General features: G+C 45.1%; 1 protein-coding gene across 3 annotated transcripts; it reads left to right on the top strand.

Annotated features, from left to right (window-relative positions):
- Positions 1 to 1,530: 1,530 nt before the first annotated feature.
- Positions 1,531 to 27,444, top strand: hcfc1b (host cell factor C1b). Of its 3 annotated transcripts, none has more exons than XM_061257252.1 (28): positions 1,531 to 2,155; positions 3,529 to 3,726; positions 10,725 to 10,873; positions 11,440 to 11,600; positions 11,742 to 11,950; positions 12,345 to 12,429; positions 12,844 to 12,950; positions 13,152 to 13,331; positions 13,512 to 13,838; positions 14,286 to 14,437; positions 14,546 to 14,740; positions 15,092 to 15,316; positions 15,715 to 15,819; positions 16,450 to 16,672; positions 17,221 to 17,384; positions 17,594 to 17,732; positions 17,879 to 18,099; positions 18,619 to 19,837; positions 20,151 to 20,308; positions 20,627 to 20,899; positions 21,253 to 21,481; positions 21,796 to 22,125; positions 22,615 to 22,733; positions 22,849 to 22,986; positions 23,081 to 23,266; positions 23,477 to 23,774; positions 24,226 to 24,289; positions 24,734 to 27,444. In XM_061257252.1, exons 2-28 carry the CDS (start codon positions 3,534 to 3,536, stop codon positions 24,771 to 24,773), a joined length of 5,889 nt encoding a protein of 1,962 aa, XP_061113236.1. In that variant the 5' UTR covers positions 1,531 to 2,155; positions 3,529 to 3,533; the 3' UTR covers positions 24,774 to 27,444. The 3 variants fall into 3 exon arrangements, with proteins under 3 accessions (XP_061113236.1, XP_061113234.1, XP_061113235.1); XM_061257250.1 differs by having other exon boundaries at positions 15,092 to 15,340; XM_061257251.1 differs by lacking the exon at positions 1,531 to 2,155 and adding an exon at positions 2,170 to 3,292 and having other exon boundaries at positions 15,092 to 15,340.
- Positions 27,445 to 27,642: the final 198 nt, after the last annotated feature.

Raw genomic sequence — 27,642 nt, 5'->3', positions numbered from 1 at the left:
TGGCTGCCGGCACACACAGACAGCAGCTACGCTATCCACTCCAGGAGCTGCTGCTCTACAGTCAGGCAGGGAGAATCACGTGGACTGCACCCATACGAAACGCCACAGCCACTGCCCATTTCCCAAACGTGGGACACATTACTCAGTTAGAATCAAGTGGCCTTAGCTGCATGTGCTACCCAAAACTGATGATTTTATCATAATCCATAGATTACATTTTTTACATGTATTTCTGCTGTCATGAGACATCTGACATGCATATTTAATTACATTTGTTTTACCTACTTGTGCATAATTAAACTTATAATTCAGCAAAAGCTACAGTAAATTAATGAATTAATGTTTTATGTACTGTACAAATAGCCCCATGTCAACATTTTCTTTTTAGGCACTTTATTAGGAACATTTTTTACTTTATTACACCTACTTATTCATGCAATTATCTAAGCCAGTTGTGTGGCAGCAGTGCAATGCATGCAATCATGTATACGGTATACGGGTCAGGAGCTTCAGTTAATGTTCATATCAACCATCAGAATGGGAAGAAAAAAAAATTATGTAAGTGACTTTGACCATGGAATGATTGTTGGTGGCAGACAGGGTGGTTTGATTATCTCCAAAACTGCTAGTCTCTAGAATTTGCAAAGAGTGGTGCAAAAAAACAAACAAAAATCCAGTGAGCAGCAATTCTGCAGACAGAAACGCTTTGTTAATAAGAGACGTCAGAGGAGAATGGCCAGACTGGTCAAAGCTGAGAGGAAGGTGGCAGTTCAGGTAGACCCTACTTGCAGGAATTTCACTAGGATACTGGGATTAGCTACAAAAGTGCTACAGGAATTTTAATGAGCACAGCGAGATAGGGCGCCTGTAGAGTAGTGCTTAAGGTACATGGAGAACAAAAGGTATGAAACAAAATGTGAAAGCTTGTCACTGGGGTGGTACCCTATAAGAACATAAGATAGCCTGCCCCAGCCAGCAGTAGCTATACAATTAATTTGTACATTTAATTGTAAAAGGTACTTTTAACATTATTGTACTTTTGGGGAAATGTGTTCCTTTAAACAAAAAGTGTAGATTGAGAAACTATATAGGTGACTGGAGGATTTGTTTCATGTTCTATTATATTAATGATGAATCGGGTTATATTGATAACTGTTTCACTCAATTGTGCCATTTGTTTTCTATAAATCTACGAACTACTAAAAATTAATCAAATGCAAATATGCATTTTTGAACGCACTAATATAAAATTGCGCGCAGGTGAAACTGGGTCAATTTGACAGGGTAATCTGCTTTTTGGCCACTAAAAATTACCGTTGTACTTTCAGTGGTTATAAATTAACATGTAGCTAATACAGGAGTGACTTCTAAAGTAGACTGCAATCTGGACCGCATGTCAACAACCGGCCCACTGTGGATATTGTTGTTTTTGTATTGACCGAACATGCTGAATTTACGCTTGAATCGAACCGCCATTTCATTCTGTCTAAATCAGGTGGATACGGGGAGGGGTTGGCCGAAAATGGCGGCTTCTACAAAGGGCTGAAGCTATCTCACACTTTCTGTCTTTTCTTTGAGTACTGAATTCAAGAATTTACATCCTTGTGTGTTGGGTGAACCCCTAAAGAAACAGTAAATGCAGAAAGTTCCATTACATTTTCGCAGCTAAAAGAACAACTGCCGTTGACCATACTTTTCTTTACAAACCCACAAACGACATTAGCAAGCTAGCATTAGCTGTATTATGATTGCGCTTAGACTAAAGTATAGCAGTCGCCATCTTCTATTAAGTAGTTAAAATAACGGGAAATTGTACATCCAAAAAGCACGGTTCACTATATACCTAAATGCAAAATAGTGTAAATTTGTTTTTCCTAAGGAGTCGGTGTATCTTACTTAATCGAACGCCAGAGGCCGTGGTCTGTCTCGCTAGCTATTAATATTTGGGTAGTGTTTTAGTCAGCTGCCCGCCATTTATGTTGAGGGCCAAGGCAACGGAGGTGGCAGTAGCATCTTGTTTTTTGGTTGTCAAGAAGATGGCGGCTTCCTGAAAGGCATGAGAGGAGGTAGCTACTTCTTAACAAACCGAAATCACCGGGGTTAACTTCTCAAAGTCCCATCATCAAGACGTTTTGCACAAGATAACTCGAAAGGTGTAAGTATTTTACATCGTAAAAATTACGCAGTGGGCAATTTCGCATCTTTTTGTTATAGCTAACATTAGCTAGCTACGTCCGCCATTTTTCTTGAGGGAAGATGGCTAGCAAGCTAGCTAGCAGTTTTTAGTCAACAAGATGGCTGCTTCCACTGAAGGAGCATGAATAGAAACTATTTCGAATATTAAAAGTTTTTAAACGCATATTTGTGATTTTCGTGTATTGCAAGTACGAGCATGTATTTACATTGTTAGGAATCGTTTCGTATGTACGTTAGCCGATTCGATGAACCAGCTAGCCTAGCTATCAATCTAGCTATCCAGTTAGCTGGCTCGCTTGCTACTATCCATATTCGCTACTGCATGTTGTTTGCAAAATTGAATTTCAAACATTACATTTTCTGTATTTCTCATTAAATAGTGTGACATTGTACACAAGTGTGAAATCCGAATAAACTGTGGAGAGAACTCATTTGTAAAGCACCATTTGACAGGGGGGATTGTGTTTGGGTTGTTAGACAAGATGGCGACTCCCAGAGAGGCATGAAAATCGCCTTCTGCGGCAACTCGCTAACGTGCTAGGCTGGCTAGCTAGCTAGCTAATCAGAAGTCAGCCTATTATCTTTTTATTTACAGTACATCTTAAATTTCTAGATGCATTCTCTATTAGTTAAGATGTATTCTTTTGTAAATGGGATGGTAAATGTATTGCGGTTTGTACATGGCTAGCTACATAAACGCAACAATCAAGGGTTCAACCCCCTTTGATTTTTACATCATTTAACTCCGCCATTTTTTAGACTGGCGGAGGTTTGTTTGGTTGTTACAAGATGGCGGCTCCCATGGAGTGGCACTGCTTTACTTCTAGAGGGATTTAACGACAAGATAAAATTATTTGATGTTCTGCGCAGAGAATAATAAACAATATTGTCCTGCCTGAAGAGGGGAAGCAACAAATGCTACCAAATTTTCCTCCTGGTGGCCCCAGGGCTCGCTTATTGACCAGCCGGCTTTTTTCCTCTTCTCTTGCAAAGCGTCTTCTGCTGTGCTAAAATGGCGGCTCCCATGGATTTTGGATCTTTTTGAATTGATTTAGAAAAAAACATCTTTTAAGACACACAATACTACATTAATTTGGTATATACACGTGCAACAAAGCTCATATTTTATGTCTATGCTTTACGATGATTTGTTTTTTGTAACTAGCAAAGTTATTACACCCGTCTTTTTTTCCTCTATTGAGCTTGCTAGCAAGTAGCTAACGCGCTAGCTAGCTAGACGGGAGTTCTACAATAGCTAACGTTAGCTAGCTTATATTTACGTGGTTGTTTCGGACCAGGCATTTAGTTAAGCGGTTTTCTTTCTTCTTCAAGAGGAAATGTCTTCTGTTTCCACGGGATCCGGGACCACCGGTTCGGTCCTGCAACCACGATGGAAGCGGGTGTTGGGTTGGTCCGGCCCCGTCCCTCGACCTCGTCACGGACACAGAGCGGTTGCTATTAAAGAGTTGATGGTTGTATTCGGGGGTGGCAATGAAGGAATTGTGGATGAATTACACGTCTATAATACAGGTGAGTTACTGTTAATTCAATTTACGTGTTAATATAACGTCGTGGAACATGGAACATTGCTTTATTAGAGTGTTTGTGACGGAGTAAGTTAATCTAGCTAGCTAGAGCTGATGCTTTCTCCGTTTAGCCCTAGTTTGCTAGCTAGCTAAACACTGTAACTTAGCTAGCTAGATGCCATAAGTAACGTTTATGCTTTGTGAATATGAACATTTTGGTATGTTGTGGCAAACCGAATAACGGCATGCAATACATTTGTGTTTGCATGTTCAATGCAATTGGCTTGTAATCCGCTATTTGAATAACACTGGCTCATTAGCGCACTGCTGCTGTTGCTAGCTAAGTCCGTGACTAGCGTTTAGGCTACCTAGCCTGCCTGCCTACCAGCAGCACTGCAACCTTGATATGTTTGAAACAATGCAATTTCCATTATTCGTCGTCAGTTACTGATATTTTGCACGAAAAGGGTCTACATTTGACATGGCAGGCTACAGGCGTGGAAATAGACGGTCTATTGTGCAATAACAATATAGTCGTTTGTTGTGCGCTACAGCGGAACTGCTGGGAGTGGAGGGAAAATACTACAAAGAAAAATGGCGGGTTAAAATGAAATGGGCGGGATCACCATATGACTAACCACGCACTCTGTCCTGTGTCATTCGACTGACTGATGTTAGTCCTGAGTAAATGGACATAAAATATCTGCTCTAATTGATAAAAATGAATAGGTTTTAACGATTGGGACGTTCCATTCGAAATAAACACGACAGCAGATCCCCCGCAGTTCCTTAAATAAATTACCGCCCACCCCCGCCCCCATCCGGCCAAAAAATAATTCTTAGGCACTGGAAATATCAGCCAAGTAACGTACGTTACTGTACAAATACTTTTTAAAATGAACTTGACCAGTTGTGACGCGAGTATTGATGCAAATTTTAAATGAATACGTATCTAAAACGGTTGATCTAATTGCAGATCTAATGTGTTCTGGATGACTGACAACAGTTCAGGACTTCAGCTTATCAAGTTATTTCACTGAAATGAATTACCTTCATCCCAAAGATAAATTAACTGCATGTAATGAAATGTCAATACACCTATAAAATGTAGACCTCTTGCAAATTTGATGTTACAAAGATTGAGTAGGCATTTTACTTTAATGGTTTGAAGTGAAAATCTGAAATCATTTGTGCTTATACAGATGCAATAGCATGTTCATGATTTTGTGAATAAACTGTCCAAGTCAAAAATAAGCAAGAAATGCATTTATTTGTGTCTACAACAATGTAATGCACTATGCTTTACAGCCTTGGAAAATGAGACATTGGGGCACAGGAAATGTTGGGGTGGGAAATGGGGGTTTTATGTAAAAGTAATTAAAATGGATTTGGTCATTGTTAATGTAGCCTGTAACTGAATGCGCACCTCACCCCCCACATGGCAGTTAATGCAAAATGGAATGTTAAATGCAGCTAATAATAATATTATTATTCATGCAATTTCTATTTTTGTATCATCTTAACCATCTCACCCACCGTGAAAGGAGTTTTTGATTATTATTTTTTTATGTTTCGCTTTTTCAGTCAAGCTACCCTACCAATGGTCACTAGCTAGCATGAACTCCATGTTGCTAGCTTACTACTTTGTACGTTGCATGTGTAGTCTGCTCCGCTAGGTAGTGAATTTCTTTAAATCTGTTAGCCTCATAACTTTTTTTTTTCTTCTTGCAAAGCACAATTAAATGATTTTGACTAGTTCCATTTCAACTAGTTCCATGACTCCTTGGCATCTGCTCCACTTTAGGGTAAATGGCTATTGAGCTGTGGAATGCCTGTGGTGTTGAAGTTCAAAATGAACTTGACACCTTGATGACTGACATATGGCACTTGCCAAATATGTGTCTCGGTATATTGGCAGTGATTGAATGGGGGTAAATATAATAGTTGGGTATAAATATAAAGCCGTCTAAAAGTAAACGAAGCATGCCTCTTTCATTGCTCCCATTTATTTAACCATTTCATGCTAGGTTTGGACTCAGGGTCTTCCAAGTATCAGTCACAGACTGAACAAGCCAATTTTTTTTAATTTTTTTTAAAGACTAGGTTAATGAAAAACCTTAATGTTCCATCTCCATTTTGAGCTCATGGGTTGGAAATATTTCTTATTTGTAGACAATGGCACAGAAATCTGTGGAGAGCCACATCTAACACTCATCAATATGGGTGGCTGGCTGTTGAGTTTGTGCTCATACCAATGCTTACATTGGCCCATAAGTGTTCTTATCTAGGTAGTGGCCTGGATCAACATAAAATACAGGTTTTTGGAAAAAGGTATGGGAAAATGCATAGTTAACTAATTTCAGAACATTGAGCTCAGAAGTGCAAATTACATTCTCTAGCTGCAGGTAAACAGTTAACAGTAGTACAGGCTTGGCATGTAAAAGACACCAGTCCCTTTAAACGCATCCTCTGCTGGGCCATATGGCAAAATATAATTTTTCTGATTACATGATGTAAACTGAAATTACTGACTGAGCTGTATAGAAGAAATACGGCTAAATCGAAATGCAGTGATCCTTTTCGCTATTTCTATTGGGAACATGAACACTGAACTGGGTAGTAAATATAACTACATAACTGACCCTATTGTGCAACTTTGAAATGTTACAATACAAAATCTTTAGAGGAAGAGAATCCAAGGTTCTTTGTTTGGAATGAAATGTTTTGAGTGGGGCTAGGTGATCATATCAACACAATAACGACATATTGGGTGTTGATACCCACTTAGCAGCAAGTCCTTGCTGCTTCCATGTGATTGATTGCAGGGGAAAAAGGATTACTTTTGCAAAAAAAGGATTACTATTGCTCCAAATGTAACATTCAACAAGGGTAATTCAACCTGAGCATGAACAAATAAATTACATCCCAATTAAACTTCTGTCCCAAGCAGTCCATTGTGACCATTTTGAAATCTGATAGCATGTAGACTAACAACAGAGAAATGCTTAAATTGATTTATTAGTCCCATTACAATTGAAATAATGATATTTGGCAGCCATCTTGAAAACATTCAAAACCATTTCAGATTGTTTTCTCAATGTCAACTGAAATTCAGAACAATTTCAGATGTAAACAAATGTTATTATAAAATTTGATTGGGAAGTAGATTCTCAAACAATGTGCATAATGTTGGTATCTCCTCATAAAAATCAAGATGAAGAAATTAATATTTTAAAAATAGCTATTTTTATCTTCAGCCAAGCCTCCTGCATTACATGGATATCAAACTTTCTGCATTGGACTGTAAAATGCTTTTTAGAAAGTGTATAGTCTCCCCAAAATACCTGTCTTTTAGTGTTACATCCATAACTCAAGTTATTTGGCACATTTTTTGCATTGATTTGGTTTAACATTTTGAAGTGAGATACTTTTGTGTGTTTTGGATTCAAATACTTTTCTATGCTTTACTGAGCTTGTCTGGTGTATTGAAACTTATGAAATGGGGAGGCACAGTATACCAACTCTAATCCTGTCATTATATAAAAGGTGACCAGTTACTGAGTAATACTGAGTAATTTGCATCTTCTCCCTGTGTCTGTGTGGGTTTCCTTCCGTTAGGCTACTTGGGGTGGGTGGGGTGTCGTGTGTTCAGTCAACTTACCCTGTATAAATAAAAGGTTAATAAAATAATAATATATATATTTTTTAAAGATACATTGCCAAAACTAATAATTTTTATTTGGAAGATATAGCTTCTTTAAAAAAAGCCACTGCACTCTGATCAAAGCATTGGGGGGAATTTCAGAGGTTTTAACACATTTGAAAATGTTTTTTTCTCATTAGCCACTTTCAGTGGACAAGGCGATGGTAGACACAGCATGTTTTCCATAAATGCGCCTAAAGTACAGTAGATCAACATTTATACAAATAAACTGTTCTTGTCATCAGGAGGAATCTAATAGCATGGTTAAAGAGAATTAATTTCTCAGTAAGTACGTCTTACATCTGTGGTGGGGCAATCCCCTCTGCAAAACGGCTTAGGGAGAAATGCATACCGTGGGCTCTTTGGATTTGTTACAAAGGTTTTCAAACATTCTCCAAAGAAAATCGTTCAACTCAGCCCTCCTAAAGAATGCGATAATGGGTAAGGTTCATACACACCAATGCTCAATGGGCCATGCTAAAAGTTATTTTATATTTGGCTGTGCTGTACATTCCCAGTACTTAAATCCAATATTGTTGAAAAGGACATTTGCCCTTGCTATGTGGACGATAAAAGTTGAAAGTGCTATTAAAACAGTGAAAGTATCCAAAGGCTCAGTCCCCAAATAAGTCCACACACTCAAAATGTGCATTTGAATGAGCCATTTGGACATTCATGAATTTCTGACATCAGTGATGCACTCATTGCATATGTCTGCCTTCAGCACCGCCCACCTTGGAGCCAAAAGAAGTCAAAGCACTCGGCACAGATGACGTACTGTTCGTAGGCGCTAGTCAGCCAATCAGAACAGAGGTTCATTGATATTAATGACACGTTCACTAAAATGGCCTGTTCTTTGTAAAGCGCATGAGAGGTGCTGGAGAACGTAAACCCAGATGACGTTTATTGTGGAATTTGGCAAAAGCATTGTTGAAACGATCTGCTGGTTTCTCGGTAGTGAACCCAGAACGCGCAAAATGTACCACAAGCTTGTAGACACGCAGGGCAGTCAAGTGACCGATACATTAAAATGGAGAGACATTGCAAAGAAACTGACGTTGGTGAATGCATATTACAATCCCAAAGCACACCAAAGGTAAAGTTCTCTTTCAGCCAACTTTGTTAAGGCTGTTTGGGCTTTTGACCCGTGCAGGTCTGCACAATTCACTTAACCAAACTTCCCCTAACCCTAACTCAAATACTGGATTTGACAAGAGCAGGCTTTTACAGCCAGTGGAGATGGCAGTTTGCAGTCATGTGTGATGTCTCAAAAATCATGACTAGCTAACCAGAAAAATAACTTGCTGCTTTAGCCAGAGCTACCTGTATCTATGTAGCCTGTGGCATGCAGGTACTGAATTCTGGTACTACCTAGTACCAGAGAAGAATGTTCAGATCTGATTCAAGACTTCAAAGAAAATTCAATGCCAACATCAGCAGTTGATTAAGAAATATTGTGAGGGGAGGAGCAAGTGCACTTAAAATCATGTCTAGGAATTGGTATTCTGCTTAGCCAATGCAGCAGCTGCATGAGACCAGGCAACATGGTTCTAGATGTGCCAGGGGCGCAGGTGATCGCTCACCAGCTGCATGTGAACACCCTCAAAAGTGTGCATTTAGCAATGGGCTAGAGCAGGTTTGGAAATGTCAGACTAAAATATAAATTGGCAGCTTGTTTGCTACAATTAGGATTAAGTCTCACTGGAATTATTCCAACTGTTACTATGGTGAATTGCTTGTGTGAATTCCAGTTTTTTCCAGATAATAGAAAATCCAGAATTGTACTGCTCAAACAATGAGTTCACTTTTATAGGATACAATTGTGTAAGTTAAGATAAATGGCTGTTTGAATGTTTGAGCAATGCTTCTTATTTCTAGCTTAAAAACTAGGAAAAGGTGTGCTTGTAAATAATAGTCTTTAGAACGACCCAGAATGATATGCAGAAACTCAGCTCCTGAGGTTGTACAGTTTTTAAATTAACCTGTAAATTGTGTGCTTTTGGCTTGCATTTTATCATGCTCGTCGTGTATCGATGAAACCCCCAAATTAATAAATAATTTGCATTACTTAGTGAAGTCTTTTCTTCAATTAAGATCAGCCAATATTAAGATTGCTTGAGACGTTTTTTGTATAACGAATTGGAATTGAAGTACAAATCAGTTTTACATTAAACTTAAAAACTCCTTGATTAACCAGAACAAAATTGTTAAATGTTAATTAAATGGTTCACTCTCGGTTATAGTGAATTGATTCAATTGGCCCAAATGCATAGCTACATGTGAACTGATTCATAATGAAATGATAATCAATTTTTATTTATATAGTGCATTTATTAAACAAAGCGCTCCAGAACGAGTAGGTTAAAAGAAGCAATTTGTATTGGAGTATTTGCATTTTGCATTTTGATCTGACTGTAGAACTGGTAGTACTACATAACGAGTTCTTCAGACTTGTACGTGTTATTACTCCACTATGACAGTTCAGCAGGTTGTTTGTGTTTTCCTGCTGCTACACCAATCAGAAAGGTGCAAAAGGGTTGCTGGCTGGCTCATCCTAAAACCGGCTTGTGTCTGGGCCCAACTGTACAGCTGGGCCAAACTGTAATCAGACCTGACAATTTCACTAGTACAGAAGCATTTAAATCCAAAACAATTGCGTATGTGACCCAGTTCTGCTTGTTAATTATGCGTGGCATCCTACACGTGTAAACTGGCTTTCTGATGGCCTAGCAAATGGTGAACAACTTGATCAAAGCTGAAAGATTTTATGATTTGCTAATCTAATGCAAATATTTGTGGAGACGTGCATTATCGCTGGGAATTCATGGTGTCATGCATTTCCCAAAGATAATTTTATTTTAAGCTTGACTTATTTATATCATAGGGAATATGACATTTGCTGGCTGAGATGCAATTATCTGTGAATTGCAGCTCTTTTCCTTGACTAGCTGGCACTTCCTTCAGTGGTAAGCCTATGCACAAGTTGGCTGAAGTGACGCTAGGTCTTTTAGAAATGGACATGCTTCAGTACAAATTGTGTATTTCATTCACGAAAAATGTAGTTACAAATAAAATGAAGGTTGTTGGTCTCCCATTTGGAAATATCTGAGACGTTCGTAGTACTATTCTCAACCTTGGGGACTTGTCCTTTGTCTTGCATTACCCCGTCAGCTTAAATTCTTGTTTTCAAATTTTGAAAACTTGTTTAAATGCTCTTGAGTTAGAATTATGGCAAGAATTGTATTTTTAAAGCCTGCATAATGGTGGTTTAACTCAAGATTTCTAACCCCCCCCCCCAGCCACCAACCAGTGGTTCATCCCAGCAGTCCGAGGCGACATTCCGCCAGGGTGTGCTGCCTATGGATTTGTGTGTGATGGAACCCGGCTGCTTGTGTTTGGTGGGATGGTGGAGTATGGAAAATACAGCAACGACCTGTATGAGCTGCAGGTAAGTGCACCTTGAAAAATGCACACCTTCATCTTCACGCAATAATGCTGACCCTTGGAGTATAAATTAAAAAAAGATATATACATTTATCCCCAAAAAACTACATTGCTTTCACTTGCCAGTAGTGATTGTTCAGTTAAGAACATTCTAATCAAATTTAGGATCTCGCACCGTAAAGGATTATGTATTGGTTGCATTGGGGTTTGTGTACGTATATTGTCCTGTATGTCGAAGGGAGCAAGCATTTGAACATTCCGAAGCTGCCAACTGCGGTCACTGGAAAAACATCAATGTTGTTGACTGCAGATATGACGCAGTCTGCAGCCAAAAAAAAAAAATGCTTGGTATGAAAAAAAAAAAAAAAAAAAAAACTTCAGATATCAGGTGCAAGTTTCTGTTTTCTTCTGTAAGTGCAGGGGCCTGGACAGTTAAATAGTCTTGCCTCATATTTTCATCTTTTTGAAAATATAATTGTATGGACTGTGTACTGCCAAATAAACTGCATGTAAAAGGCCTGTTCTGATGGTCGAGTCACTGTGTAACGTCTAAATCACTTGCTTACACAGGCTAGTCGATGGGAGTGGAAGAGGCTCAAGCCTAAAACTCCCAAAAACGGCCCCCCTCCGTGCCCCCGTCTGGGCCACAGTTTCTCTTTGGTGGGGAACAAGTGCTACCTATTTGGAGGGCTGGCTAATGACAGCGAGGACCCCAAGAACAACATTCCCAGGTACTGTGACGCGGGATGTTGAGTGTGAAGAGGGGAAAGCTTTTATGAAGGGGGGCGTTGCAAAGCATTTCATGCGAGTGTGAGGTTTCAACTGGACTAGGCGCAAGTCCCAATGTCGGTGCTCTGTCCATCCATGCCCAGGTACCTGAATGACTTGTACATCCTGGAGCTTCGTGCGGGCTCCAGTGTGGTGGGCTGGGACATCCCCATCACCTACGGCGTGCTTCCCCCTCCCCGCGAGAGCCACACCGCCGTGGTCTACACCGAGAAAACCAGCAAGAAGTCGCGCCTGGTCATCTACGGCGGAATGAGTGGCTGTCGTCTCGGAGATCTCTGGACCCTGGATATCGGTGAGTGAGTGAGGCGGAGGACTCCACCCTCCCTTTACCTGGGAGTCCGGTGTGAAGACTGTCTGGCCAATCGGTAGCACCAACTGTTCTCTTAATTACCTGGCAGGATGGTTTTGGTTTCGTGGGCCTGATCCATGGGCTACAGGGCTACCCAAAAAGGTTTCTTGGCAATGTGCATTCTGCTAATTGGCAGCTGAAGATCTCTTGATGTAAATGGAGGTGTGCTTTGTTAGAATTAAAGTGAAAATTGGCTAGATCTCAAGATCTCTTGGAACAGTGTTGTGAATCCCTGCTGTAGACTAACTTCAGCCCGTTACTTGGCTGTAAGTGCTCCGTTAAAGCAGGTGTCCTGTGTGATGGCAGTGCTCTTAACCTGCTGTGTCTGTGTTTGCAGACACCCTCACCTGGCACAAGCCGTCAGTCAGCGGCACAGCTCCCCTGCCCCGGAGTCTCCACTCCGCCACCACCATCACCAACAAGTGAGTAGCTCTCTGGCAGTCAGTGCAAGCTTCTTTAATAATAATAATAATAAAGTTTTTTTATTTTATTTATTTTATAACTCAAAGCACATTACAGTAATGGAGGAAAATGCTCCTCAACCGCTACCTGTGTGTGGCACGGCAGCAATTTTGTGCCAGAATACTCAGCGCACATCAGCTAAGGCGAGCGTGAAATTTAAGCCAATTAAAGTGGGGGCTGATTGAGCAGCAGGTAGAGAGCCCAAGGGGGGGGGGTTTAGCCATACGTTACCCCCAGGACTCTTTAGCCATACGTTAGCCTGGCCACTTTAGCCAGACTATATCTACTATATACTATATAGACTATAAACACTTGCTTAAGTGAATGCACTGATGAGAGGAGCTCACTGCCATGTTCACCCCACACTCCTGCAGGATGTACGTGTTTGGGGGATGGGTTCCCCTGGTGATGGATGACGTGAAGGTGGCCACACATGAGAAGGAGTGGAAGTGTACAAACACACTGGCCTGTCTGAATCTGGGTACGTCTCTCCTGCTGCACTCATGCACTGCCTCCTGCAGATTGGGACTTTCTCAGCTGTCTGCACTGTGTCCTGTAGTAATGGCATGGTTTGTTTATACCATATCTGAACAATAAATATACTGTTGTAATAATGTTTATTCAAGATAACTTTGCACGTGTGTCGTTCTTATTTGGTGTATGCTTCCCCTCTCCACCTCAGACTCCATGGCGTGGGAGACCGTTCTCATGGACACTTTGGAGGACAACATCCCGAGAGCTCGTGCCGGACATTGCTCTGTTGCTATCAATTCCAGACTGTATGTCTGGAGTGGACGAGATGGCTACCGCAAGGCGTGGAATAACCAGGTCTGCTGCAAAGACCTCTGGTACCTGGAGACAGGTGAGTGCCTTCCGGCCTCTTCATTTGGCAATGGTAAAATGTTTTATAAAAGAACATTGGGTGCGACAAAAGTAATTAATTAGGTACACTATAGTGGTAGGAAAAGGCGAGCATTGGCCTCATTTGTCTTGTTTCTGAAAGGTTTTGCAGGTAAATGTAATTTTCTGTGCCGTTCTATAGAGAGACCGCCGGCACCGTCGCGCGTTCAGCTGGTCCGTGCCAACACAAACTCCCTGGAGGTGAGCTGGGGCGCGGTTCCCACGGCCGACAGCTACCTGCTGCAGCTGCAGAAGTACGACATCCCGGCCGCTGCCGCCGCCACCTCCCCCGCCCTCAACGCCACGCCGTCGCTGCCCGGCAACTCGCCCAAGAGCCCCGCCCCCGCCGCGGCCGCCCCGTCCGCTCAGACCCTGCCCCTCTCCGGCATCACCCTCGTGCCCCAGGTCGGCTCCCCGACCACCTCCATGCCGGGGAGTCCGCTGGCAGCCAGCACTGCCCGTGGCCCAGGTACGCCCCACTTTACCTCCCAGGCTTCGGGGCCTGTTCAGTCTCCAGCTGGTCACAATTGTGCTGAGGAGGCATTCAGTCCCACTGTTTCCAGCATTAACTCAGCTTTAGCTCACGGTTCTCTATGAACTCCTGTGTATGTGTTGTAGACATTCTTTGACTCACCTCAATAAGCTGGCATAGCAAATGGGTTGAACCGTTAAACCATGAACATGTTTCATTTTCTATAGACTTTTTATTTTTTTTTGCATTCTTTGATAGGGGTGTAGGTTCTATGAATCAGATATTTTAGCTCTTATTGTCATGATTTCAAACCGAAAATTGGTTGAGCTGGTGAATACCCTCTCTGCGCCCTGCGTGTCTAATTGTCAGCGTGGCACTCATCTGTGATGGTTCTATTTTGAGAGGAAGTCTTCACATGTGCTGATTTTGTCTTTGCTGATGCAGCCATTCTGAAAGTAGCGGCACCGCACTCCACTTCTGGGGCATCCATCGTCACTGTGCGCCAGGCTAACCCGGCTGGGAAATCCCCTGTCACTGTGACATCACTTCCTGCTGGCGTCCGTATGGTTGTGCCTGCACAAAGCACCCAGGGAACAGTACGTTTTCATTTATTAATTTGGTTGCCTTGTCATTCTGTCCCTTCCTGAAAACCTGCAGCATCCGTTTATAGCACTGAACGGTCGCTCTCTCTCTGTCTGTCTCAGCCAATCGGTAGCAGCCCTCAGATGAGTGGCATGGCTGCACTAGCGGCAGCTGCAGCGGCCACACAAAAGATCCCGCCCTCTTCCACGCCCACAATGCTGAACATGCCTGCCGGTGCCACCATTGTGAAAACTGTGGCCATGACCCCCGGCTCCACCAGTCTCCCAGCTGCAGTTAAAGTAGCATCACCGGTTATGGTAAGCACGCACACACACACGCGCACACACACACACACACACACGCACACACAGGAAGAGTAAGAGGAAGTGTCTAGTGCTGCTGTATCTAAATGAAATGGTTTCTGGTAGCTGCTGGTAAAAAAAACTGTATGTATGTACAGATGCAAATGACATGCACATTTGTTTTATTGTGCTGGTTTAGCCTATATATAGTTTGATCCATTTTCTTAAGTGAAAATTAAGAAAGAAATTGATTCTATTAATTGATCGATTCTGCAATGAACAATGGGCGCTTGGAGCAAGGGCAATGCGGAAATGACTGTGCACACTTTTTCAGGATGTGGTTTAAAATCTCTCCTCCCCCCCCAGGTGAGCAATCCGGCCACCCGTATGCTGAAGACCGCGGCGGCCCAGGTGGGCACGTCGCCCGTCTCCGCCCCCAACACGCCCACGCGCCCCATCATCACCGTGCACAAGTCTGGCACTGTCACCGTGGCGCAGCAGGCCCAGGTGGTCACCACCGTGGTGGGGGGCGTGACCAAGACCATCACCCTCGTCAAGAGCCCCATTGGCATGGGAGGGAGTGGGACCCTGGTACGCTCACCGTGGGGGAGTAGGGTGAGGATAGGGCGCAAGAATCATGCCATTGCGGCAGTGTACTGTCATTTGGGGCGCTAGCCTTCTGAATTGTGCTCGTAAATGTGATTGCTTGAAATTTCAACATTAATGCAGTGGTGGCCAAAGTAGCCGGCATAGAGGGACAGGGGCTGGGGGCATAGTGAGGGTTTGGGGAGAAGCCAAAAAAAAGGCAGAGGAGAGGATTTGGGGGCAGATAAAAAATAAAAATAAAAAGTCCTGTTACCGAAGCTGTATGCTAATTTATTTATACCGGCTGTATTGGACTCCACTGTGTGAAGCTCTGGTGAAGCACGCCACGCTCTCACTGCTTGCTTTTGTGTTGAGACCTTTCTCCTGCTCTGTGCTCTTCTCAGATTTCCAATCTGGGGAAAGTGATGTCCGTGGTGCAGACCAAGCCGGTGCAGACCTCTGCCGTGACTGGCCAGGCCTCCACCAATCCCGTCACTCAGATTATACAGGTGAGCGCAACAATTGTACCCACCCGCTTACAGTTCTGTGTAATGTTGTGATGTTTCATAACTCATAAGAAAGGTGGTATATGGTATGAATGGAGCATCGATGGCAACTATATAATTATTTTTTAAAATGCCATTTTTCAGTTCAGTTGGCTCCTGGTCCCTGTTGACTGCTGACTGTAATTGTATAATGTAAACATTTTCTATGAAATATAATTTGCAACAAAATGGCCGTTTAAGTTCATGCTGTGGTATCCTAATGCATTAAGGGCAGGCGTGTTGGCACAAGTTCATAAGGTCATGACCTGTGCTTCCGAACCAATGCTTTTACTGCAGTAATTGATTATTCTGGAGGGAAAAGTAGTTGAGACTCTAGCAGCCGAGCTGGATCAGAGGAAAGAATAGCCTCTTGTGCGTGAGGATTATAAATTTAAATTTGACCGTTCAGGGGAGTGCTTACATGGGGGGAGAAAAACACAGGAAGTGAGAAGTGTTTCTAGTGCCATGTCCCTTGCATGCTTCCAGAGCAGATACAAATTAAATGAAGATGCAAAGTTTATTTTGCATGAAGGGCAGGGTTGTATTATTTTTGCATAGATGGGGCGGGTTTATTTTGCTCTCCTCTCTCCTCAGACCAAGGGTCCCCTCCCAGCAGGAACCATCCTCAAGCTGGTGACCTCAGCGGACGGCAAGCCCACCACCATCATCACCACCACCCAGGCAGGGGGCACTGGCAGCAAGCCCACCATCCTGGGCATCAGCAGTGTGTCCCCCACCACCACCACCAAGCCCGGCACCACCACAATCATCAAGACCATCCCCATGTCTGCCATCATGACCCAGCCGGGAGCCACGGGTATGCGCCAGCGCCTGCTCCTTCCCCTCTGCCTAGAATGAGACGGCAGATAATAAACGGGTCTGTTGGTGGCCCAGTTCCTGGAGATCTACCATCCTAACAGAGCACACCCCATTCAACAGCTAGAGAGCTTCATGAGCTGTTAATTGGTAGAATCAGGTGTACTAAAATAGGTTTGAATTGAAAACCTACTGGGCGTTCGACCTTCAGGAACAGGGTTTGGAACCACTGCACTGCTGAGGGGTGGTTAGTCACCTTTAACAGGGAAATCCCATTGAGAACTAGTCTTGTTTATTTTTAATTTGCCATGTGCATGGTACAATAAAATAAAAACAAAAAATGTGCCCACAACATAATATGCAAGGTGTTTTAACGATCACAATTACTTATGCCAATTACATAACAGATCACAAATGATATTTGCACAAAAACAACAGTAGCAAAAAAACATGCATTAACCTGTGGTAGTTTAATATTATAGACTAACATCCATTGTGACTAAACAATGTAGTTCCTGATTTCTGACATGAAGGCTGTCGTTTGCTTAGGTGTCCGTACACTTCCAGCAGGGGTAACCAGCACCCCGGGAATGAAGTCACCGATCACCATAATCACCACAAAAATGATGACCTCTGGTACCGGGACGCCAGGCAAACTCATCACTGCTGTACCCAAACTGGGTGGCGGGCCAGGCCAGCAGGGAGTCACACAGGTACTGTCAAAATGCATTACCTGCTTTGCTATAAGCGTGCATTTGTGAAAAGGACTTAAGTCGTTTTTTAGGCTATCTGCGGTACTGCTCATTTCAGAAAGACTATATAAAATGCAATACTAAATTATCACCATGTGTACGTGAGGTACAGCTCCATTTGGAAAGCAGACCAGGAATGTTTATTTAAAAAATGTTTTGTGTCATTGCAGGTTGTTCTGAAGGGGGCACCAGGTCAGCCAGGTACCATTCTGCGCACAGTGCCCATGGGCGGGGTTCGCCTGGTTACCCCGGTAACCGTGTCTGCAGTCAAACCCACCGTGACCACACTTGTTGTCAAGGGAACAACAGGTAGCGTGTTTTCTGTCTGTTCTCAAACTGCTATGTAAATGTTATTAGCTTGCAAATGGGAGTTTGGGAGTGTTGCTTTACGCCCTTGGAGAGTATACCACCAGCAGAGACGTTAACCGGCAGCCATTTTGTCCGTCTCCCTGCAGGTGTGACTACTCTGGGGACGGTGACCGGCACAGTGTCCACCAGCCTTGCAGGAGGGAGTGTAGCCAGTGCCAACGCTTCCCTTGCGACCCCCATTACCACCCTGGGCACCATCGCCACCCTGTCCAGCCAGGTCATTAACCCGGCTGCCATCACTGTGTCGGCAGCCCAGACCAGCCTGACCACAGCCTCTACGCTACCCACGCCCACAATCACCATGCAGGTACGACCCACCTCCTGTCAACATGGAGGAACAACACAACATTGAGCTGCAGGACGTTTTGAGATGTCCAATGCGCATTTGTCCCTGGTTATGGGTATGCACTGTATTGTACGTCGCTCAGGATAAGAGCATCTCTCAAATGTTTATAAAGTAAAAAAAATGTGTAAACATCTGTCAAACTATCATGCAAAACAGTCAATTTGTATAATTCATTAGGTTTTAACCTGGGTATCATCCATATGTTTGCAAACAATTTGGGCCTGTGTTAACATGGATGGAAAATAGAATTGGCCCGAAGATGGATCCCTGAGGAACGCCACAATTTGTCGTATTATTCTTAATGACTCAAAATTACCTAGAACCAGAAACAAATATTTTTGACGAGAAATAACAAAACTACTTCAATGCTTGGAAAGCTTAGAAACGGTGAAATGAGTTTCGTGCCACGTGTCCCTGCTTGCTTTTCTTGTGAGGTCTGTTAACGGCTCTTTTGGGATTCCCTCCTGTGCATTACTACAGTCGGTGAACCAGCCCACCCAGGTGACCCTGATCACCACCCCCAGCGGTGTGGAGGCACAGCCCATTCAGGATCTGCCCGTTTCCATCCTGGCCTCCCCCACCTCCGAGCAGCCGTCTGCCACCGTAGCCGAGGCGGGATCCGGGGAAATGCCCGGCACCGTCACTCTGGTCTGCTCAAACCCGCCATGCGAGACTCATGAGACCGGAACCACCAACACCGCCACCACTGCGTCTGCCAGCATGGGCGTTCAGCGCGTGTGCTCGAACCCGCCCTGCGAAACCCACGAGACCGGAACCACCAATACCGCCACCACCGCCTCTTCCGGCATGGGAGTACAGCGTGTGTGCTCGAACCCGCCCTGCGAAACGCACGAAACCGGCACCACCAATACCGCCACCACCGCGTCCGCCAACATGGGCACGCAACGCGTGTGCACCAACCCGCCCTCAGAGACCCACGAAACTGGCACCACCAACACGGCCACCACCGCCAGCTCCAACATGGGCTCTGATCAGATGGGCACTACCCAGAGCAAGACGGGAGCGCAGTCTCCCTCTGGCTCCTCCTCTTCCCCTCCAGCCTCCACCAACGGCCCCTCCGGAGCCGACTCCACCCCTGGGGTCCTCCGGCCCGAGAACCTGCGGACGGGCACTACCTACACCTCCACCACCGCGCGCTCCAACATGGGCTCGGACCAGACGGGCACGGTGCAGAGCTCTCGCTCGTCCCAGGAGAAGTCGTCCTACAGCAGCGCCACCTGCCCTGTCTCGCAGATCATCCCCTCGGAGAAGGGGGAGGGAGCCCCGGTCTGCTCCAACCCGCCCTGCGAAACCCACGAAACGGGCACCACCAACACCCACACCCAGGCCTCCTCCGGCATGGGGGCCAGTCAGTCTGGGACGGTGCAGAGGGTCTGCTCCAACCCGCCCTGCGAAACCCACGAAACGGGCACCACCAACACCGCCACCCAGTCGTCCTCCGGCATGGGGGCCAATCAGTCTGCGACAGTGCAGAGGGTGTGCTCCAACCCGCCCTGCGAAACCCACGAAACGGGCACCACCAACACCCCCACCCAGTCCTCCTCCACCATGGGGACTGATCAGCAGCCTGGGACAGTGCAGAGGGTGTGCTCCAACCCTCCCTGCGAAACCCACGAAACGGGCACCACCAACACCGCCACCACCGCCACGTGCAGCATGGAGAGCGGCGAGGGCACAGGTACTGCGGCCCGCTCAGCACGCGCTTCCATGTGCATTTCATCATGTATACTTACACTTCGCCAGAAACCGTATGTGCTTGAGGGTTCACAATGGCCAATCTGTTTCTGCTAACTTCTGCTCCATATATTTTATATATTTAATTTTATCAATCTTGATCTGATAAAAGCACCAGATACAGCCATAGACTGCCAGTGTGTCCTAAAGGTTTTGCAATGCTCAAGTTCAGGACTGAACCAGCATAGTTTATAGACCTGTGCTAACCTGTGTATCCCTGTGCTAACCTGTGTCCATGGAAATCCTTTGTCCTCCAGCCCAGCAGACTGGCGATGCTACGCAGGGAGATGGCGGAGCGCCCACAGAGGTCCCGGCACAGTCCACCACCCCGACGGAAGCCCCCAATCCCACAACGCAAAGCAGGGCCATCACAACTGTTACCCAGGCAACGCCCGCACCAGGGCCCTCAGTGCCAGTAAGTGTCCATAGGCCATGACTCGTGCGCTGTTAGAGATGGATCCTTAGTCCAGCCGGAGATCTGTTGAAGCGTATTATTGTATTCATTACATAACTCAGTGGTCCCCAAACCTTTGGTCGGGACCCCCCCATTGGTAATGGCACATTTTCTTAAGCACCGCCCACCCCCAATTATACAGGCACACACCTAATGCTGTGCCTTTTTCCGTGGACCCTCCCCCACCAGGGAATCCCTGGCTTACTTCAGCGATCGTCCGGCTTTTTCGCTCACACTCTTGAGCCTGCTTTAACGTCCTCGCCCTCTTGTTCCCTGCAGTCGATCTCCTCGATCACGGAGTCGTCGGGCGTGGGGCAGGAGGACCCCGGCGCCATGGCGGCCCTGCAGCAGCAGGTGGGCGTGCAGGGCGCTGCGGGCCCCGGGGGGGAAGCCGGGGAGCCCATGCAGACGGAGTGCGCCGCGGAGCTGGGCGAGGCAGCCGCCGTCGCCGCCGTGGCCATGGAGGAGGGCGAGGCCACCACCGTGCTCCAGGTGCAGGTGGAGCAGCTGCCCACAGCCATGGAGACCCAGCCCAGCCAGGATGAGCAGGAGGTAGCGTTTCACCTCCAGGAGTTCTGTGTGAAAGGATGGTACCAAATGGTCTAAACTGCTGGGACACAAACCCAGTCCTAGGTCCATTTGATGTATGCTGCTTTGTTAGAGCCAGTCTATTAACCCTGTAATGAAGTTGTTAATTACCTTCGTTCTCTTGTTGAAAGTAACTAATTGTGGTCTTCAGTCAAGACCATGATGGGTAGAATGAGGTGTCATGGTGCTGGCTAAGGCAAAAACCTGCACCCACTGGGTAGTTTAGAAAATGGATGGATGAGTGTTGAGGAAGTGCATGTAGACCTAACTGATGCACGTTCATAGATCCGTCCCACATGAGTGTGCTGTTATTGCAGATGGAGCAGGGTGCTGTGGCAGGCACTGCCCAGGATTCCGAGCCGCTGACCCTGCCCCAGGAGCTGATGTCCGAGGGACAGGCCACCACCTTGATGGTGACGGGCCTCACCCCGGAGGAGCTGGCTGTCACGGCGGCGGCAGAAGCAGCGGCCCAGGCTGCAGCCACTGAGGAGGCCCAAGCCCTGGCCATCCAGGCCGTCCTGCAGGCAGCGCAACAGGCTGTCATGAGTGAGTAATGGGGTGGGCTGGGGGAAGTCTGGAAAGGGAGCCAGATGTAGCAGTGGTAAACTGTAAAAAAAATAAAAAAAATAAAAAAAAATGTTTACAAAAAGATTTTGACTTTCAAGAGTAGGTTTTTTGGAATGTTTTAGATCTTTACTTTTCTCAGAACTTTTCCAATCATCCATAGTGATTGTCACATCAGCATTGAAATCTTCAGTTAAGAATATTGTAATTGCATATTAAAGTTTAGGCTAAGTAGGCCTTGTGTCAGACATGGGTGCAGAAGTGTTAAACGGTGTTCCTGACCCTCCGTCTGGCAGATGAAGGGGACTCCGGTCACGACCAGCAGCCCACCACCATCCCGATCGTGCTGACCCAGCAGGAGCTGGCCGCCCTGGTGCAGCAGCAGCAGCAGCTGCAGGAAGCCCAGGCCCAGGCCCAGGCCCAGGCGGCGGCCGCAGCCTCCGCTGCAGCTGCGGCCGCCGCGGCCGCGCAACAGCAGGCCAGCGCCCAGGCGGCCCTGCCCACCGAGGGCCTGGCCCCCGCCGACAGCCTCAACGACCCCTCCTCCGAGAGCAACGGCCACAACGAGATGGCCGCCGCGGTCACCAGCGCCGTGGCGCGACTGCTGCCGGGAACGTCGGCCGAGAGTGAGTGCTTCCCTGTGTGGTGTCTGAGGGCGCGGGTTTCTCCAGTTCATTTTCCCTTCTGACTGACTTCCGTGGTGTTTTCCATCATGTTGCCCTGAACCCCTGAAACCCAGTCCTCAGGAGACCCATGGCAGTTGCCTGTCCATCAGATTCTCCCATTTACTTCCTTTTAGTAATTTTTGCCCTTTGAAGGCAGTAATATCCCTACAGATTTCCAAAAGCCCCTGTCTTCACCTAATATTCAGAGAGAATTCTGCCTCCATTACGGTTTTGTACACATCTGAAGTTTTTGCTCCTGACTATTTTAGGAGCATTTGCTCCTGAAGATTGGTGTTAACTGGAAAATAATTTTGGATCACATCTACTAATTGGGATGCGTTGGTGTGCTGCTTCTTAATCTGATCCTTGGGGGTGAAACATTTTTTTAGTGCATTCGAGCCCTGCAAATGCATATTTTGACCTGGTTTTCTCTCATTTCCCCGCTTTTAGCCTTGGCCCCATCCAGCACTTTCGCTCCAGCACAGCCCATGGTGGTGGCTAGCCCAGCCAAGATACAGGCAGCCACAGCACTGGCCGAAGTAGCCAATGGCATCGAGTCTGCAGCGGGGGTGAGTCGTCTCTTTCCATAATCTAGTAACAAGCCTGCTTATTGTAATTATGTCATTGTGTGTTTAACCGCCTCCTCCCTTTTTAAATTATTTTTCTTCTCCTTTTCTTCCTCAGAAGCAAGTTCCTACGCCTGCCATGGCCAAGCCCCCAGTGAAGAAGGAGAGCCAGTGGTTTGACGTTGGAGTCGTCAAGGTGACAAACATGGTTGTCACGCACTACTACCTACCAGGAGAAGATACGCCCCCTGTTGATGTACGTCTTGGTGACTGCGCAGAGATCACGGACGCACACAGAGATCCTCCCATTGGGAAACCAGTCTGACGACCCCTTTTTCCTCCTCCTCCAGGAGGACTCTGCGACCGTCCCGGACTACAGCCAGATGAAGAAGGTGGAGCTGCAGCCCGGCACCGCCTACAAGTTCCGTGTGACCGGCATCAACGCCTGCGGCCGCGGGACCTACTCGGAGATCTCCGCCTTCAAGACCTGCTTGCCCGGCTTCCCCGGAGCCCCCTGCGCCATCAAGATTAGCAAGGTACGGTGGCAAAGGGAAGTCTGTTTCCCTGCTGTTACTCGTCCCTTTCTCTCCCAGGGCCAGGTTTTCCGGCTTTTTTAGACTCACCCCTCTGCCTCCCATTCTCTCTCCGTGCCAGGTTTTCCACCTTTTAGACTCACCCCTCCGCCCCCCGCTCTCTCCGGCTTTTAGACTCACCCCTCTCCCTCTGCCTCCTGTTCTCTCCCGCAGAGCCCAGACGGTGCTCACTTGACCTGGGAGCCGCCCTCGGTGACCTCGGGGAAGATCATCGAGTACTCCGTGTACCTGGCCATCCAGAGCGCGCAGGCTGGGGAGCAGAAGGCCTCCACCCCGGCCCAGCTGGCCTTCATGCGGGTGTACTGCGGGCCCAGCCCCTCCTGCCTGGTGCAGTCCTCCAGCCTCTCCAACGCCCACATCGACTACACCACCAAACCCGCCATCATCTTCCGCATCGCCGCACGCAACGAGAAGGGCTACGGCCCCGCCACACAGGTCCGATGGCTCCAAGGTGAGTGACCGACAGCACGCACAGTCAACTGAAAGCATGTTCGGCCCTTCAAGGTGTAAGATCACAAATGTGTTCTTAGAAAGTTCCCACGTCAGCATTCGAATGTTCAGTTCATCACTGCTGGTAACCTTAAGCAATGGAGTTCTAGAACACTGACTTGGAAAGGGTTATTGACTAGAGCAAGTTGGGTGCTTTCGGTGATTTTGCTCAGAACTCTGATTGGCCACTTCTCAGCCCTTGTGCCTCACTGGTTAGAGGCACTTGTATCTGTCAATTGGACAGGATTGCTAAACCACATGCGTATTAAGGTGCTCCATCATTGAAGAACTTGCTGCTTTATCATGTTTCTACTGAGGTTCTGGCAGGCACAGGAATATAGTAATGTCATTTATAACCTATAACAGATGTCAGGCGTGTGCGCATATGTCACCGTGGGTGTTTGTCTTTACAGAATCCAGTAAAGATGGCTCAGCAGCTAAACCTGCCACGAAAAGACCAGTCTCTTCTCCTGACGGGTGAGTGATCCCCCTGAAACATGCATTGCTGACTGCTTACAAAGTGAAGTTCTGTTTTCAACCGAAAAAGAAATTGATTCATTTTAATTTAATTGATTTAACTAAAAGTGGTCTGTCATTTTGCCCTTTCAATTGAGCACTATGGTAGAAGAGGCCATAACCCCCCCCCCACCACACACACACACACACACCACACCACACAGCATGGCCTCAAGTGCCATATTCCTATTACAAAATATAGAAACAATCGATTGATTACACAGTATTACTTTCAGAATATTTACATGCAACCGTTTGGACTCGGAGTGATCAAACAGGCTGTTTGACTGTAAATTCAACACAGTAACAGTTAATCACTGTAAAACACGGACTCAGCGAATCAGCTTCCAGAACACTTTTTAATAAAGCCTCGTGTTTCTCTGCCTTTTTTTCCCCCAATTGCAGGAAAGCCACCGGTCCAAAGAAGGCGAGATCAGACCAGTGAGGGACCCCTTTGCCCTCTGTCCTTTTTCCTAATGAGGACTATGACTGAACCCATCTCCCCCCAATCATCCACCACCCCACCACCACACCACAGCCTCAACTGAACCATCAGCTATCTTAAATGGTCAAAATGGCAGCAAAAATTACAACAAAAAAGACAAACCTAAATTTGAGAAACGGGCCCTGACAATGGGCATTTGTGGTGCCATGGACGCCTTCTCAACCTGTTTTTATTTTTATTTTATTAATACTGCTTCTTCATGGGCAAACAAAGAAAGCACATCTTTTCTTTTCTTTTTTCTCAGTATATTTTTCTGTCATCTAAAACTGCAGCATTCAGACAAAAATGAATTACATTTACTAGTTTGTTGTATATTCCCCTTATCTTTTCCTGGCTTGTGTTAACACAAGAACAATTGAATAGAAATGATTACAACTTTGCTCATAGTCTGTTAGCCTTTTTTTTTTTTTTTTTTTTGTCTTGAGTAAAGCGATTGAGGTTGGGGTAGAAGGATAAGCAGAAGCCTTCAATGGGTGGATACATCAAAATGGAAAACAAAATGGCACTTCATATTCAGGGGATGCTTTCCAGAGGAAAATACTAGCTTCATTAGAGAGGGGGGAAAATCAAAATAGGCACCCAACTGGACTGTCTCCTTGTTCTGTTGCATCACTGTGCGCTTGTACCTTGGTGAAAGGGAAGAGCAGATCATGGATGATCTCAAGAAGCGGACGAAGAAAGGACTTAGGTTTGCGTAGATTCAGAGACTAGAGTAGAACTGAGACTTTTGCCGCACGTTAAGCAAATCTTGTTTAAAAAAAGAAAAAGAAAAAACAAACAAAAAAAAACAAAAAAAACGACAAACTTCCCAAAAAATTAGCAAGCGGTGATGCAGAAGTTCTGCGTGTGGTTTATTTTTGTATTTTTTAAAGCTTTTTTCCTTGTGTGTATGTGTGTACTTGAGTGCATTTTTTTAAACCTCACTTGTCATTTACTCTTTATGTTCCCCGTTAATCCCCTATAGTTTCCATGTGTTTGTGGGATGAGCTTGTGGTGGCATTGTGGGAGCCACAATACTTTTTTCTTTCCTTTTCTTTTTTTTTTTTTTTTAAATCTTGGATCGATTAATTGTTTGTACTTGTTGTATCAGAGGAAATTAAAAAGAAATGACTTTTTGTATTTGTTTCGAAGAGAATGGCAAACAATGCGGGACTGAGTACCCAGGGAGAGGAGGGCTTTTTTTTTGTTTTGTTTTTTTGCTTTGTTTACTTAACCTTTCAACGCTTGTATTCTTTAGTGTACGCCAAAACTGGACATTAAAGCAATCTTTCGCAGAAAACACACACACATCCTCCTCTCCTTTCGTTCTCCCTCCAAATAGCCCCATTTACCAATCCATAGTTTCAGTACAGTACATTTTTAGAAGCAATGGAGTCCAATTTTTGTCCTAACTTGTTTTAGAAAGTTTCAAGAAATAATAAAAAGAATGTTCTTCCCAGATAGTAGAGAAATGTCTACGGAAAATGTTAAGATAACGATTTGCATTAGTTTGGGACTCTGCATTTTGCAGATGACATGATGGAGGGGGTGGAAGTTTGTGTGTAATGTGACTTAAGAAATGTTACCAGAAGAATGAGTTGTACGTCTTTTTGAATTGGGGGGAGGTCACGTTTTTGTTGTTTTTGGCAGTAGGGATGGGTGGGTTGCAAGGATTATTGGCATTGCCAGAGTTTGAGCTCAACTGTAAATTGGTTCCTTCATATAGCAAGAAAAAAATCTTGGCTTTTTTATAATTATCTGTAACAAGTTTTTACATGTTGGTCATCTCTTGCTTTTTGTCTTGACATATAAAAGAAACAGAAATATCTGTCTCCCTGCTCAATTATCTTTCATTTTTTTAAATTTCCTCACCGTTTTAGAGGGTAGAGGAAATAGAGGAAGCAGTTTAATATTCATGAAATTGATCATTTAAACCATCCGATTGTAAATGGTCTAAAGCAGCTACAGTATTAGATTCAAATGCAGCGAAAGCTGGGTGTCGGGTCAGATCACAGGAATGCATACATGATTTCCAAACGGATTCTCCATTTCCTTGTGGAAAGTGTAAATATCGTCTCGTAATATTGTCTATTGTCAAAGATGAGATTCAGGAATTAAATCCCTTTCGATTCTGTGGAAACAATTTTTAAACTGGTTTTATCTTCAGGTAAACTGTCACTCTTGGAAAATTTCATTATGAACAACCCTATGGCTACTAAGTCCATAATTGGAAAGTGTCAGCCTTCTAGGCTCTCCGTCATTGTGTGAGTATTATACAGATCACAAGATTGGGAACATGGGTTTTGACAGTGACACCCAAACTTTGCTCTTCAACTGCAAGGTGTATAAAAGGCATTAATATAAGTTCATGTTATTCCTGTGCTGTGCTATACTTGTGTCCTGTCCCTCTTCCATCAATAGTCAATGTTTTTGCAGGTCGTCAGTCTTCAAGTGTCAACTTGGTTTATACTTGTACTCAAGATAAGTTGGCAGTGATGTTGTCAGGTGTAATGAGCATTTTTTTTTTGTAGTGTGAAAATTAGTATGTTAAAATGTGTTATCTGGTTTTAGGATTTACATTCAAAATATCGTTTACGAATACTATGAAATAATAAAAACGGCCATCTTTGAATGGGTTTGCTGTGCTTTTTTTTCTTTACTGTTCAAACTTGCTTATGTATGTATAGCTAATGGAACAGGGAAGTGGCTGACGTCACTGCCAACTTAACTTTAATATGAGTATAGAAGAATACAGTATTTCATCGTTGCGTAACTTTTTCTTCCCCGTGCACAGTGGTGTCAGCCGTCACGCTTTCCATTTGCCATATCT

The sequence above is a fragment of the Conger conger genome, chromosome 10, assembly GCF_963514075.1.
Source record: "Conger conger chromosome 10, fConCon1.1, whole genome shotgun sequence".
Lineage (NCBI taxonomy): Eukaryota > Metazoa > Chordata > Actinopteri > Anguilliformes > Congridae > Conger > Conger conger.
The sequence above is the reverse complement of the archived record's forward strand: the minus strand, read 5'-3'. Positions and strand labels throughout refer to the sequence as shown.

Excerpts from the sequence above, each read along its gene's own strand:
- hcfc1b (XM_061257250.1), top strand. The coding sequence starts at position 3,534 with ATGTCTTCTGTTTCCACGGGATCCGGGACCACCGGTTCGGTCCTGCAA. Across the intron at positions 11,951-12,344 it reads TCTCTGGACCCTGGATATCG|ACACCCTCACCTGGCACAAG; the intron begins GTGAGTGAGTGA and ends CTGTGTTTGCAG. Across the intron at positions 22,734-22,848 it reads GCATCGAGTCTGCAGCGGGG|AAGCAAGTTCCTACGCCTGC; the intron begins GTGAGTCGTCTC and ends TTTCTTCCTCAG.